Source organism: Natrix helvetica (genome assembly GCF_964273705.1).
Source record: "Natrix helvetica genome assembly, chromosome: 2".
Taxonomy (NCBI): domain Eukaryota; kingdom Metazoa; phylum Chordata; class Lepidosauria; order Squamata; family Natricidae; genus Natrix; species Natrix helvetica.
The window spans coordinates 123,496,403-123,512,445 of NC_138552.1; the positions used below are offsets into that span (position 1 = coordinate 123,496,403).

Consider the following 16,043-nt stretch of genomic DNA (forward strand, 5'->3'; position numbering starts at 1 on the left):
AGGCGGGGCTTCGACAATATTCAGTCTATAAGACATACATTTTCACCCCCTTTTGGGAGACAAAAAAGTGTGTCCTATAGTTCGAAAAATACAGTAATTCAGTTTTTCATACTACAATGTTGGATCCAGAAATATTCACCATCATTTTTGTTGGAAGCAAGCTAAAGTCAAGTATTGGCATGAGGTTTATTTCTGCTTACATTTAAATCTATGCTTGTCACAAGGAATCCAAAAAAATACCTGGCATTTGTCTAGCATAATACATGGATATAGAATACCAGCTGGAGTATAGTACAGTGACTCTATTTCAATTATTGCTCAGGTACATAATTTGGCAATTTTGAATTTGGCTAAGTGGCTAAGTTGACCAGGAAAGCGAGACAGACAGTCTTCAAAAACAAAGTACTTCTGCAGCAGAATTGTCAACACTTTCATGTTTTTCTCCCTTCTACCACTTTAGGGGTTATTTTGAAAATGAAAGGAATTAATAATATAGGATTAGCCTTTCTGATCCCAGATATATGGGCTTTGATTTTGATTAGGCCATTTCTGGCTTCTTTCCACCTCCATCCCATAAAGTAACAAAATAATTTTTAAAAAGCTCTCCCAAAAACAAAAAGAAAAGAAAAGAAAAGCAGATCTGGCTTTGCAAAACAGATCATGTCAGAGGTTGATAAGTTAGTTCCCCATGTGGTTAACAGTAAGCATATCCAGCATGTCATGTGAATGCAATTGCTACATTTGGCTTCCCCCTTTTTGAAAGGCTAGAATTAAGGTAAAAGCTAGATTTGAAAATCAGTTGATCTCTTTGAGGGTGGCTCAGAAATATAAAAAATAAATTGAATAAAAATAATTAGAGTTGTCAAGGTAAAAATTATCCTTTGGAGTACAGTTCAAGTGAAAGACTTTGAATGCTTTTATTGATTGCTTAAATGTATTTTTATTATAACAATATTTTGAACAGTATTTTAACAGAAAGGTAGAAGACAAGCAAAATTGAAAAAATATGTTTAAAGCTGGCAACCAGTTATGTTGTTATTTTAATAACAGTACAGGTTGTACTCCAAATCAGCTATCTTTCTGAGCTTTGGTGGTACATCAAATCTGGGTTTCAGATTCTCTCAGTTTTATCAGGACTGAAAGATATCTTCTATTTCTCAGTCCTACCCCAGGAACACTGTTGCTATGTTGATTAACCACCTTCTATGCTATCTTTTACTGAGGAGCGAAAGGGGAACTTTTTATATTTCTTTAATTTTTAGCACAGGTTCCCTGAAATGATACGAGCTCTCTAGTACATTTAAAATGGTATAAAGCATAGATAAAATTATGTCTAAAAAGCATAGATCAGAATGATGAAAAAAATTCAATATAAGGTCAGCTTCATCACTATGATCACAAATTTTCCAAATATAAGAGTATGAGACAACTGAATGAATAGCTCAAGTATGTTTTATTTCTTTCATTAGCAAAAAGGAAATTAACAGCACGCAAAACCTTTCCATATTTCCACACCATTTTGAAAGTGAACTCAAAATATGAAAGAATATATAATTCCCCCTTCCCCCCGTGTAAACTAGCCCCAACATTTAAATATTCGTAGACAATGAACAGCACTACAATTCTAAAACCTTGTTCCCGACCCTTAACTAGGAGCATCATACAAAACAATGGCAAACATTCTTGAAGTATATGAGGAAACAAACCTCTGTAAGCTCTACTGGTTTGGACAGGACATGCCTGATAAAACTCTTGACTTCAGTTAGAGAAAATTTGAATGTAAAATGATTTAGCATTGCTCAGCTGTACTCTCAGTGCTGTCACAACTTAAATGAGTTGGTGTACTGTCATCTGAATCGTGACTCATTTCTTCCACTATAAGAAATAAAATAGTTTATTTCAAACTAAAATAAATTTATTTTAAAAAACCACAACTATTTGCATGTGGATTAAATTAAAATTCTAACTAAACTTCTTCACTTTCCTGGGCCATACTAATGAAACATACAGAAGTCATATTCTTTCCTCACTTCTTGTTCAAATTCTAAAAGGATTTAATTCATGTGACTAGGTCCCATGACCTAGCAATTTTCTTCAGAAAAAAGGAAAAATGGAAGGTTAAGTATACAGGTAGTCCATGACTTACGAGAAATCATTTAGCAATCACAGTGACCCAGGAATGGGTAATTTGAAGCCCATAAAGCACTTCTTGTGCCAAGGCCTCCCTAGTCACCTGACTGCATTTCAAGCACTTGGCAACCTGTTTGCATTTATAACCAGCTGCCATTGGCACTATTTTTAGCTAGTTACCCACATTGCAAGTAGAGGAAATGTTGTATTTGAGGTTCATTTCCCCAGCATACCAAGAGATCTCCCCTCTCTGCTGTTTACTGACAGGAAATCATTCTGCAAGTTAAAGAAACAGATATCAAATGTAGTGCAAACACCAGTATCTGTGGAGATTCTCAGTCATATCCAGGTCATGGTAGTCCCAAAGGTACTTTTTCAAGAGGCAACCTGACTTTCTGGTTTTTCTTTGGAAGATGTTTCATTTCTCATCCAAGCTTCTTGGATTAGAAATGAAATGTCTTCCAAAGAAAAACCAGAAAGTTCAGTTGCCTCTTGAAAAAGCACCTTTGGGACAACACCAGCGGTTTCGCAATCTTTCCTTGGTGGGGTGACTTGTTAAGCCCTCTCTTTTATGATCTGCTTAATAACCTCAACTGGGAGAGCTGGGATAGTGATTGTTGAGCAAAGCAGGCACACACTGCAGCTCTTGTTGAAAGCATTCCTGGAGAATCGACCTGTGGATTTCAGCAATAGGTGGAGGCAAGTCCAACATTGACAGAGCCTACCTATAGGCCCTCTCCTTGACGCAGCCTTTCTGCTGCAAAGTCTTGGAAGAGGTGAGCAGATTCCAACCTGAGCTGCAGAGCATGTCCTACTCCTACAGGACACGCAGCACTCTAGGCTGACAAGATGAGGGTGCCACATCTTGTCAGCTGGTCTTGTTGCATTCTCCAGTTTGTGGGCTGGTAGTGAAAGACAAGGCTCCACCAACCATGCCACCCTGCTTCTTCCGATACGTCTGCAGTGCTTCTTCTTCCCTACCCAGGCCTATTGAATTCCTTCCACAGAGGAGGCTCTGGCACCCTGCCATGTGTATTCGGGGACTGCACCCTTGCCAGCAGTGGGAGGAAGAATGCAGCAAAGGTTAGCTTGAAGGGGGGTGCAAGCAGAGGGACTAGGCAAAGGTGTGTACTATGGAGGGTAGTCAGAGGGTAGAGATGGATGAGGCAGATGGAGGGGAATTGAAGCACAGGCAGTTCATGTACAGCAGGAGAATAAGCTGCATTATTTATAAATGTGGGCAGGGTGCAAACAGCCAAATATTGATCACATGACTGCAGGAGTGCTGCAACAGCCAGAACTTCGAGGATTGGTCATAAGTTCCATTCATTCAGTGATATTATAATGTTTCATACAAAATACATAAAAGTATATGTACTTTTATACATATACATCCTTGACTAACAACTACAATTGGGACCAGAATTTCATCGTTGTAAGTCAAGGCATCCATGTGACTAGACCAGATGTTACTATTGTTTTTACAGCAGTCATTAAGCAAATTATATAGTGGTAAGTCTGAATCTATTCTCCTGAATGAGCTTTTTTTTTTTGGCCAGAAACCAATTGCACATTGCAAGCAGTCATAAATGTGAACCAATTACTAATCACCCAAATCATTAAACAACCAGTCCTAAGTCGAGAACTACCTGTACCGAAAGGTTTAGTTTTTCAAATAGCAAGAAGTTATATCTGGAATCCACCCAGGGAGTTGAGTTGTACATCTAGAGCACCAGTAAACAGATTGCAAACTTAATATTCCACAATTTACAACTATAATGGTAAGCAGTTATGGTCATAAGTGATGTTGTAAAGCAGGTCATCATGTGACCAACCCAAAAATGACATTTTTCTGTACTAGTTTTTAAGCAAATACCACAGTGGAACCACAAACAGACATAAAAGCAGGCTGATTGCCAAATGCCAAAAATGTAGTTACATGATTGGGGGGCGGGGAGGGGCTAAGAACTTCAGAAATGAGTTATAAGTAACTTGGGGGGGAGGAATGGTCTGTTGTAACTTCAAATGTTTGCTAAGCAATCAGTCACAAATTCAGGACTACCCATATACTTCTTTAGAACTACACTTCACAATGCAAGATCAACCACACAGGTTTTTTTGGCAAACCCATTTACCATTACTGATTGGAAAACTTAATTCACCTAGAAGGAAATCCAATAAGCTTTCAGGGAAGTAGAGAAGTAATAAAAAATAATTTGGAGGATATTCAGTTAATATAGTATACCAGGAAAAATGAGACTGGTAATAAACAGAGAGCTCCCTTTTAATTCTCAGCCTTTTCTCATCCTTGCTTCTTTAAAATTAGATGCTGGTAAAAGAGCAGATTGCTTTTTCTACAGAAACTGATACCAAGGATACTATCAGTGAGCCTGGAGATTTCATATAACAACCATAAATAATAATCTTTTTTTGCCAAAGTAAACAATATTTATCCCCCAGAGGCTTTAAAACTATAATCTCTATAGTCCTTTGGCTGGGATGGAGAACTGAAATCTAAATATCTGTCAAAACTCCTTAGCTAACAGTTTCTTGAAATCTGTATAGCCATCCAATTTCTTGATCACTGCTGCATCATAACCATTTTAATCCACATTGTAACAGCAAAAATTGGCATTTTTACAAATTATTCATAATTAAATTCCGTCAATATACATAAAGGGTTTTATATAATACTGATCCCTGTCCTGAGAGTTGAAAATTCAAACATGGGAGAAGGAGAAAAAATGGAAAACTAAAGCAAGCAATGCAGAACTGTTAAATTGCACATGCATAGGTTCAATTACGTATTAAATAATTTCAGGTATTTTCAACTTTGATATTAAAAAAATGCCCTTGGCAGTACCAAAAGATGGTTGTCATAGGAGTGAGCTTGGGAACAGATAATCACAAAAAAAGCATTGATATTTGAGTACAAGATTCAAATGCTAATTTTGAGTTGTCTTAGTTACTGATTTGTTGTTTCTCCCTCTCCTCACTGCCACAAACTTCACAATTTGTCCTTCCAATTTCTAATAGTTGATTTATTGCTTGTCATTTGGCGATCAGCACAAAACCTCTTGAGATTGTCAAGAAGCTTTTGTGTGCAGTAACTATTACATAGCTAAGAAAGGGCATTTTGCAGACACTGCCCTGTGGATCATGCTAGAGCAGGAAAGGCATTTTCTTGTAGCCAGATTGGACTTCTTTGTCTTCAAGAGAAAATAATTAATCTCCCTCAAATGGGAAGTAGTCTAATTTAGGATGAAATGAGTTAAACAGTAAAGGTTGGTACCTGCAATAGTCCTTAAACCACCACCAATTCCCTAGAAATTTGTGGCCCATCTATCTAGGATAGCAAAAGGAACACTATAGAGCAGCATGTATCCTGCAAGCCACTGGCTGTCACTACTAGGAAAAAGGAGATATTTTGAAAAGGAAGAATTTTAACAAATTGTATGCAGATTTGAAAGGTAATTTCAAATATACATAATAGATGGGGCAGAGTTTTTGGAGGAAAACCAGATCTAATTGCAATACTATAAAGAGAGAAGTGGGGCTGAACGTTTTTCTTTATGAAATTGGTAATATTTCTACTCAGCTGAGAACTGTTACAACTAAAAACATGATGTAGAGTATAAACACATTTCTACTCATAAATTCTGGAAAATTAGAAATGATTTACTTATATATTTGGTTGAGTAGGAAAAAATACACTTGAAAAAAAATAGTAAGCTATAGATTGAATGAAGTAGTACACATGGAAAAAGGCACAGAATAGTACATAAATAAAATGTGTAGTACAAGTTCACATTCATCTTATTTCTAAACCTACCTTCCATTGCCAATGGCACAGGCTGCAAGTTATCTGTTTTATTCTTGGATATTATCTAAGAGGAAAAATAAAAATAATTTCTAGAACAGTTACAAAACCGAACAATACTCAATGAATACCCTATCTTTATTGTTGGGTAGCACACTAAGATTCATTGCTTTTAAACCATGCTACTTCCTCAGTATGTAATATGTTCAAAACACTCCATATTGTATCTTCTTGTTAGGCTTCTGTTCCAGAACTGAAATATTACTTAGCATTTCTTATCAGAAAATGGCATGAGGGGGAATAATTATAAAATGAATATTTATTTAATCATTACTTTTATTTCAAGAGTATCAGGACTGGGAGGGTATGGTGGCCTAGCAGTTAAGGTGCTGGACCTATCAACTGGAAGGCCCGCAGTTCAAGACCCAAGTACCACGTGACGGGTGAGCTCCTATTCTTGCTCCAGCTCCTGCCAACCTAGGCGGTCAAGAACATGCAAATGCAAGTAGATAAAGAGGTATCACTTCAGTGGGAAGTACAGTGTTTCATATGTCAGTGTTGGCATATTGGCAGCATATAGTCATGCTGGCCAAATGACTACAGATGCGTTTTTGGACAACACTGGTTCCCTCAGCTAAGAAACAGAGATGAGCACTTCCCATGAGAATCAGATAGGATTTGACAGGAATCCTTTATTGTGATGGAATGCATCGAAAAAAATGGAAGTTTAATTCTTTGCTTCTCAGTACCAATTCCAACTCAAAATTATTTGCTTCCAATGTCTGCAGGGTATGGCAGCTAGTTGTTGAAGAATCAAGTTCTTGTCAGTGCCATCCCTACCCTTTTCTCCCACTTTAGCACCACTGGAGAATTCAGCAGGAATTCAGCTGAGAGAGATTTACAGTAGGTCTTATTTCCCTGCATAGCAGAGTCACAATGTTAAGCTATGTACTTATACGTGTATGGGCTGCTTAAAGCATAACCATAAAAGCTTTCATGAAACCACTTTTTTGGGGGAAAGAACCTATCAGAACCTACCAGAAGTCCTGTTAGAATCACAATATGCTTTATTAAGGAAGATTTATTTTTAAAAATATGCAACTTGGCTACCAATATCAGAATCTCTGTTAGACCTTACTACGTAAAAATATGGGGGTGATGAATTAATGAAACAGCAGCAAGCATAAGCATGTGTTCTTATATAAATTAAGATAACGTCGGTATTATTAAAAAGTCATCTTTGTTTGGTATTTATAGTTCTTTATAGGAGCTGTTTCACTTTTTTGTTTTGCTAACTAGGCTTATTCTTTAAACACTTGGCTGCGTGAAAAGTTTTAAAAACAGTTCTCATGGCTAATAGGAGGGATCCCCCCTCCATCATTATTTATCATTATCTGTCATTTTCTATCGATTATCTGTATTAAACACACACATATGTAACGACAAAAAAGAATATTTGTGGTTCAGGGTTGAACTGAGATATGTCTAAGAATTTCCCTGACTTAGTCACACACAAATCACAATTCTTAAATAAAGGCCAACAAGTGGGCCAAGTGTTACTTGCATTATCTCTCAGCCGATAAACTGGAGTATAAGTTGCACACTAAACACAGGATCAAAATCAATTTTATGTCCAGAGGGACCTCTATGATCTTTAAAATATCAACAATAGTTTGCTATGCTGATTGGAGGAGTTGAGATTTATTGTTCAAAAACTAGGAGCGTTGTCAGTTTTATATCTGTCTTAAGCAAATGATAATAATGCATTCCATACCAATAATGCCAATGGTTGGTTCCCCGCCCCCTAAATGTTAGCAAAAAATTGTTATTCATTATTTTCTACCAATTTTGGTGAATTTTGTTTTTATTTCTTTCCACTAAGTTTGCTTATTCAAGTGGTACTGAATTACCTACCAACTCCTGTATGAAACCTGTTCCTCACTAATTCACTGAATGGAAAGAAAAATTAATCACAATAGGTCAGAGAAAAATATTCACAAATATCCATAACACAATTGCTTTTTTTACTATTTTGGAAAATATACCTGAGTAAGATCTGAATCCAATTCAGGAATCCCATTCCAAACATGTATAGGATTGACTATCTCTTCATTTCCATTTGAAAAATTCAAAACCTTCATTTATAAATAACATAAAATTTAAATATTAATACCTACAATTAGAAGGCATTGATTTATACAATAGAAGCACAATCAAAGTAACATGAACCAGCACACTTAATATATTCAGAACTCCTTACCTTTGTACCTTCAGGAGATATGCCTAAAATCTCAGCCTTGTACCACTGAGTACCTGACCATACCATGCATTGGGAACCAATATCAAATCCCATTAAGTTGCAAAAGTTTTCTTTTTTTTCTGCAAGAAATAACATTGTTTATTTACATTATTATTCATTCTATGTACTATAGATGGAGCAACGAGATTGGCAGCTGTAATTTACATTGGCAATCTCAACAAATACATGTAATCCTTGATTTACAGCCATTCATTTAGCAACTGTTCCAAGTTACAATGGCACTGAAAAAGTAAGTTACAACTGTTGTAGCATTCCAACAGTCACTTGATGAAAATTCGGGCACTTGGCAACTGGCATGTATTTATGAAGATTGCAGCGTCACGTGATCCCCATGTACAAGTTCCCAGCTAGCTTCCAACAAGCAAAGTCAATGGGGGAAGCCAGATGCTTTAGGAATTGTGACTTTTACTTAACTGCACCGATTTGCTTCACAACCCGGGGTAGGGGAATTATAAAATCAGATGCAACTAACTTAACAATTGCCTTGCTTAGAAATCTGGGTCCCAACACTTTTCAAGCATGGACTTATGCTGCAATTGTCTGGTTTAACTATGTGGTCTCATTTCCAGGTCTTACTAGTTTAGGAGTGGGTCTAATTTTCACTCTAGATGTAATCATGAAAATATACAGGATCTCTTCTAGAAATTATGACATGGTGGAACCCAATGTGACAATCCTTTCTCCTTTTTGGAGCTCAATCAGATAGGAGAAACAGGAAAATAGCCCTAAAAGATACCATGACTGACAGTACTAAAGTCACTGAAACATCTAGGGGAATTATTAAGGCTATACTCCCAACCATTTCATTCACAAAGGCAAAGTAAATGCAGTCATATATAGTATCTCCCAAGGTAAATGGATCTAATGAATCATTGTTCTCCAGTTGGATCTGGAAACTACACATTCTTAAACGAGAGCAATGCTTTATATTGGGACAGTTATATAGTCTGTACTCAAATCTTTTCAAAAATAATTGTAAAGTTAAGTTGCCATTATTTTTTTGCCTAGTGTTATTCATCTCAATGATTTTTCCCACTTACTTTGTCAACTGAACAAGACTGCAAAATCTCAAAATCAACTTTGTCACTCAAGTTCTACATTAATGCCTTACCTGTATCATGTATGAAGGGTTCATCCACTTCACTTAGCTGTATATTTGTTAGATAATCCTTTTCAACACAAATACTATCTTTAAAACTTCCATGAATGCTCAGATGCATTTCTTCATAATTCTTTCCTAACACAGTTTGCCCTTCTGTAAAATTGGGCTTGTCACTTTTTCCCAGTTTACACTCTTCAGCAAGACCTTCAATGGAACAGAATTCCTGTGGCTTAACTTTAATTTCTGAAAATGATGACTGCATTTTATTATCTGCAGGAACAGACAAAGCAGGGTGTTGCAAATATAACATATTATTGCTGCCTTTCTCAGTCAGTAAAGGAGAAGCTTCAGATGCCATCACTTCTACTATTACATTTTCATTCCTTAGTGAAGCATTCTCTTTTACTTTGTGTGCTGACTGTCCTTCCACATGTTGTGGTTCAAGTACATGCAATTCTGACTTCTTTTGTGTTTCATCATAAGTTTTTATTTCTATTGTCTTTGGCTGTAGCAAGGGCATTTTTATCTTCTCTTTTTCTGGCATGTTCTTTGCATTATTTAATTGGGGAAGCACTCGTAGGGGCACAAAGTCTGATATCCTCTTTGTATCATCCAAAGGCAACTGAATTTCAGAAGAGTCTAGCATTAATATTTCTTTGTCCTCTGCTCCTCCCTGAGATTCAAGTGTATCATATTCAATTTTACAAGTAGAAAGCTGTATTTCAGAAAGACCTGTAGAATCTGTTATATTTTTTCTGTTTCCAGATACAGAATAGTTTGCTTCATTATTAAATGCATCAAATGTGGGCCGCTCGTTCCCTGTATGAACTATTTCATGGGAGATAAAGTGGTGCTTGATTTGATTTTTGAATGGCTGTGCAGATGTTTCTGATAAAATCCTGTCTCCGATACCAAAACACTTGTCTACTGATTGTAATAGATTTGGACAACATAATACATCTTCCAAGCCACTATTTTTTGGGGTCATTGTTGTACAAACAGAAGTTTCAGTTTCAAATAGCACTGATTTTGAATTCTCTTCTTCTGGATTTCTAATCTGCTCTTCAAGGTTGTAATTATTTGCAATAGTGGAATCACCACTTTCAGCATGATGTTTCCAAAAGTGTTTCATTTGTTCATTGATGCTTATATTTTGACATTCCAATTTAACTACAAACAAGGGAATTTCAAGAGAATCATAGTTCAGTTTGTCCATAATTGTAATCTCTAATGGAAGATCAGCTATCATATCACAGAAAATTTCATTTATTCCTTCAGCCCATGAACCTTTTTCAGAATTGAAGCCAAAGAGACAACACAAAAATGCTTGTGGTGGAATTATTAACAGTTCATCAGGAATTTGCCTGATCACTTCTATGCTGACAAGTTTCTCAGTTCCATAATCAATGTTAATTACTGTCAAGGAATTTTCCTCTATATGACTAACAACTGCTCGGTGAAATATATTATCACTAGACTTTGCTAGACAAGGACTGCCATTTTCAAGATCATCAATGTGGATTTTTGCATTTTCTTCAGCTTCCTGAAGTTTTATTTCAATTGAACTAAGATCATTTTCAGTGAACTGACACCAAAAATATCCTGGATTCTTTGGAACTAATGAAAAGGCTTTTATAGTTTCACCTATCCTAGGTGTCTTCCAGAAAAACGATTTGCTAGCTGAAAGTCTGCTGTGCTCATCAGAAAGAATATCTTCACATACGCTTACTTTGCCAATCTTATAAGATCCGTTGTCAGATGTCTCTATCAAGTCATATTTTTTATATTCAAGGCAACTATTAATCATATCAACCATTATATCATCTTTTTCATCACTGAGTGTTATTTTCCATTTGCCTTTTACTTTCTCAACAAATTGACAGTTCATCTGAACCTCGCTTGTCTTTTGGGAGAAATACACCACTGCTTTTTGTGTCCATTCTGGAATCTCTGACGTCTTAATACTACCCAGCATACAATGAATGCTTATTACAGGGAAAGATAAACAGTCTTCAATAAGCTTGCATGTTTTATGAATGCTAACTACTGCAGTATTGCCATAATCAATATACCGTACCTCTACCAATTCACTAGTAGACTCTTTAATAATTACAGCTCGATACCATAAGCCATCTTCTGAATAAATTGCACATATTAAATCTCCTACATTAAGCTGTTGCCCCACTAAGCTTGAAACTGTTTTAGAGCTGTTTATTTTCTCCGATATACTATCGAGGATAGGCTCATCTTCTACTAATTGTACATAAAAATCAGAAAGTTTATTTATGTGAGAAACATACACTAAAGATTTAAGACCAGATTTTATGCTTTTTTGAGGTAGTTCATATATATTTTTAGGAGAAGAATATGTTACAGATTTGGATTCATTTCTAATATCACACATCTCCTCTTTCTTATGAAGGGCTGCACATTTCATGTACTTCCAATCTTCCACATCATTACTTTTGCTAGAGCCGTCTGTGAATTCTGGGAATTTTCTTGCTATCTCTTTTTCAGTTTTCTGCTGCAATTGGCATGTTTCTCCAAAAACAGCACTAGATTTAGTATTGCCGTCAAGAACAGGTTTGACAAAGTCTACCAAAGCTAGCCCGCTTTCACTGTTTTCTTCTATACTAACTGAGTATTGGGAAGATAGAGTACTGTTTTCTGTGTTATCAGTAATCTCTTTGCTAGCCTTCAAACCAAAGCTTTGTTTCAATTTTGCATTGATCTGCATTTTACCATCATACAATTCAATTATCAATGTTCCATCAGGATCTTTTGCTACAATCAAAGCTTTTAAGGGCTTATCCAACACTGCCTTTTCAAACCACTCAATAGCATCTTTTGGTGGATCAACAATATCAGAGAGAGAACATTTTATAGCTTGCATAGGCAAAAGCATTAACTCGTAAGCATCATTTGGTACTACAACCAGATCTTCGTTTTTTAATAATTGTGTATTCCCAAAATCTACAAAGAAAACTTCTTTGCTATCATTTTTTGAAGTTACTATAGCCCTATACCAGCAGTCATCAGTATACTTTGCAAGATACAAATTTCTAGAGTTGGTTGAAGTTTGCAAATTGTTCATTTTGCTTAGTTTACTAATGTTATTAGTTAAATTTTCAAGAGCATTTGCATTCCTAGCAAGCTGGCAGAAAAAAAAACATGGGCTATTAATATGTGTGACATAAATAATCTCTTCATTTCCTCTTTTGATATTGTAGGTTGAGTAATAGTATGAAAGAAGTTGAACAGATGATGCCAAGGGTTTCTCTCTATGTACAAATGTGGCTAGACTCTTTCTTATTAAAAAATGGCAAGCACTTTCGAAAGGAGTAATAAGGTCAACAATATTAAAAAGTTTTGTACCATTTAATGCCGCTAAAGCAAATATAATACATTTCAGTGACACTTTAGATCCTGAATTCACAAATTCATGAAATGTTTCGATGGCTTTTTTATCCCAAACAAAAGGATTTGTATGTTTTGGCTGAATTAAATTGTAAAGGCTACATCTAAAAGCTTGAGCTTTTAGCTTCAGAAAGTCTGCTGTAGTTGCACGGATATTTTTCAGTGAAACATGCTTTATATTTCCATAATCAACATAAGCAACTTCAACCTCTTCTGGATAATGAACCTTATTAATGATAACAGCTCTGTACCATTTTTTATCCTCAGAAGACTTAGCCAAACATACCGAATTTGGCCATTCATGAAGCTCTGCTGAATGTATACAATAATCCTGAATTTTAGCCATAAGCATATTCAGTTCATGGGAATTCTTAAATAATCGACACCAAAAATGACTAGGATTTTCTATGTGTGTTACAATCACATCAACTGTACTTCCAAATTCAAGCTGTTCTTCACCTGCCTTTATTTCAGAATAGTTCTGTATCTCACATGATGTATTATTACTGCCACTGAGAGCTGATGAAGAATAAAAAGTTCCCTCACTGGAGTGGTGTTCATTTCTCAACATTTCAGCTGCAGAAGAGGCTGAAGAATCATGGTGTTGTGGATGTTTTACTTCATCTGTCACTGGTATTATTTTTTTCACAGGTCTTAACCTCATTGGTTTACTGTCAGGGTCCCTGGCCAATAGCTTATCTGATATTGCCTGGAGAGTTTCTAGTACTTCATGGTGCTTTGTGTACTTTCTCTGGGACATGATTTTAGCCAAACTTTTTTCTCCCACTAGAGAATTATCAAAAAGTTCAACTATATAAACATCTCCTTGCATGCCTAGAACTTTGATCATCAATTCCTTGTTTAGCACAGATTTCCTAAAATAATCAACAGCTTCAGTGTTCCATGGCTGACCTGGGAAAGGATTATCCAGTGCACACCGGACTGCCACAGCAGGAAGTTCTCTGAATTGGGGAAGCAATTTCTTCACCTTATACAAGTCAACTACTTCAGTGTTTCCCCAATCCACCAAATACACCACAATTCCTTTCCCTTGAACTTTAGTAACAAGGGCACGATGATAAGAGTTTTCCTTCAACATGACACAGCAGAGGGATCCTACCTTAGGCTCAAGTAGAATACATTCTAGTTTCTTACTCCGAGAATAAAAGTCTCTTAAATTCCGCTGTAGGTGACAAAGTGGCTGTTTAAGTTCCTGCAACTGCACCCAGAATTCTGAAGGGTCCTGAAGAAATGACACCTGAACATTGTGGTACTCGCCTGCCTTCAGACGCACAACAAAAAATGGGGTAGCAGCAATAGTAGGCAATATCTCTGACAAAGAAGCAAATTCCTTTTGGACTGAGACACCCAAGCCTTCTGATTCAATAATTAAACCAGAGATGCATTCTTGATTACTGTGCAGGAGATTTTGAGCCAAGCAATGTGCCTGCACCCCATACAGGCAATTAAGGTTGAGACCATCTTCCCCATATAGGGTAATATAATAGATATGCTCAAAGGGACAGTAAGCTTCGATGTGAGCTTGCACTACCTTGCCCAAAAGCAATGTTTTAAGTTGATTAATTTGTGAATGGGTCCAGCCACAACCTCCATCGGTAATACCTTGCAGCGAGCAAGGGTAGGTTACTACTGGCATGCGGAAATATTCAACAGGTAAGTTGCGCAGATGTCTCTTTGTTACAAACTCTTTCCTGCCATAATCCACACAAATCACTTGAGCCACTGCCTCCGGTTGATCCTCTTGATCATCTGCTGGGTATGTTTCTAATAACAAAGTTCGATACCAGCATCCATCTATACCATGGGCTGCACAGGGAAAGCCTGGGGTGGGTAAAGCCTCTTCTACAAATTCTCCCTTTGATACCTCAAAAGCTTGGTACATAGCATCTGAAAGTAGTTGGATTTCTTTAGAAAGACTACGTAGTTGGCAATATATTCTATATGGATCAGAGATCTGAGTCACCACCACAGGCACAGTCACATTCAACTCCAGTTGAGGATAGAAGAAATCTGCTGTGACATGACCCTGCTTGGACTGGGCAGCAGAAGGAAGGACTGGGGATTTGGACAAAGTGGAAGTTGGCTCTAATGGGACAGAAGCAATCTCTGGAATTTCTAAAATGGCACTCAGTAGGGTGTCAAAAGCAGTAGAGGCAAGACTGGCAAGCCCAAGATGGCGCATCTGTGTCAGCAACCAGGGCACTTCCAGTACCACAAGGCACTGTGAGATCAGCACTTTTCGGATGACACCAGACAGCTCTTTGCCATGTAAAAAACCCAAAAAATCGATTGCCTCAGCCGCCCATTGTAAGTTAAGTGTCTGGGATCCTAGCGGGGTCTTTGAGCTCCTAAGAGTGGTCTTTAAGGATGCCCCGAAATCGCCGGGTGGGAGCAAGTCAGCAACGATGCATCCCATTACTTCGGACGGTAAGTGGAAGAATTCACTGCGGCCCCGCGCCAAGTAGTAGGAGCTGGCGCTCAGCGTGCGGCCCTCGTCCAGCAGAAAGACGCGGTAGTTTTGCCCCGGCTTGGACCGGCAGCCGACAATACGGCAGCGGTGCCACCGCCCTCCCAGCTCCACCAGGCACAGGTCACCCAGAGCCAAGGCTTCGCCGTCGTTGTCGCCGTCTCCTCGGCCCCCGCGGTCCCCAGGGGAGTTCGCCAAGCGGGGCCCTACTTTGATCTGGAGATCCTTCATCAGCCGCAAGTATTCCTCTCTGCGTTCGCCGGGCAGCCCCCATAGCCTCACCAGCGGCACCTTAGGGTGGACTTCGACGAACGAGACCCGAAAGGTAAAGGACCTGCCAGGGATGAGCAGCGGGGAACACATGGCTGGCCCGCCCCCTCCCCCGCTTTCAAACCGTCCAAGAAACGCCAAGTGGCGGTCGAAGACCACGTTACATAGACGCGCCTGACCCCGCCCCCTCCTGCTCGCGAGCGTCGCCTGGCTCCGGTAATCAAGGGCGTTAAGGAGGGCGTGAGTCAGCAGAATTGGGAGACCAACTTTATAGAGGCGCCACGCGCCGGGGATCACGTGCTGGCTGCCGCGCAGGCGCACATGTCTTTTTTAATTAAAACGGCCCCATGGTGGACAAGCATTTGTGGGGAAAGCTGACAGAAAACCGAGCTTCGCCTTGTTCTTCTTTACTCCTTGAAAGCAGAGGCGATCTCTGCAAGGATGTTATAAAAAAGATTAAAACGTTTTTGTCCAGTTCGCCCAGGGTTGGTGGAAT

At 38.1% G+C, this 16,043-nt stretch overlaps 1 protein-coding gene across 1 annotated transcript; it reads right to left on the reverse strand.

Moving 5' to 3' along the window:
• Nucleotides 1-915: 915 nt before the first annotated feature.
• On the reverse strand, nt 916-15,781 carry TDRD6 (tudor domain containing 6). Its single transcript, XM_081941876.1, has 5 exons — nt 9,382-15,781; nt 8,211-8,329; nt 7,996-8,085; nt 5,963-6,017; nt 916-1,875 (listed from the first exon to the last, which is right to left on the reverse strand). Exons 1-5 carry the CDS (start codon nt 15,638-15,640, stop codon nt 1,790-1,792), a joined length of 6,609 nt encoding a protein of 2,202 aa, XP_081798002.1. The 5' UTR covers nt 15,641-15,781; the 3' UTR covers nt 916-1,789.
• Between the last annotated feature and the right edge of the window lie 262 nt (nt 15,782-16,043).

Excerpts from the sequence above, each read along its gene's own strand:
- TDRD6 (XM_081941876.1), bottom strand. The coding sequence starts at position 15,640 with ATGTGTTCCCCGCTGCTCATCCCTGGCAGGTCCTTTACCTTTCGGGTC. Across the intron at positions 8,330-9,381 it reads ACCCTTCATACATGATACAG|AAAAAAAAGAAAACTTTTGC; the intron begins GTAAGGCATTAA and ends TATTTCTTGCAG. Across the intron at positions 8,086-8,210 it reads TATCTCCTGAAGGTACAAAG|GTTTTGAATTTTTCAAATGG; the intron begins GTAAGGAGTTCT and ends TTATAAATGAAG.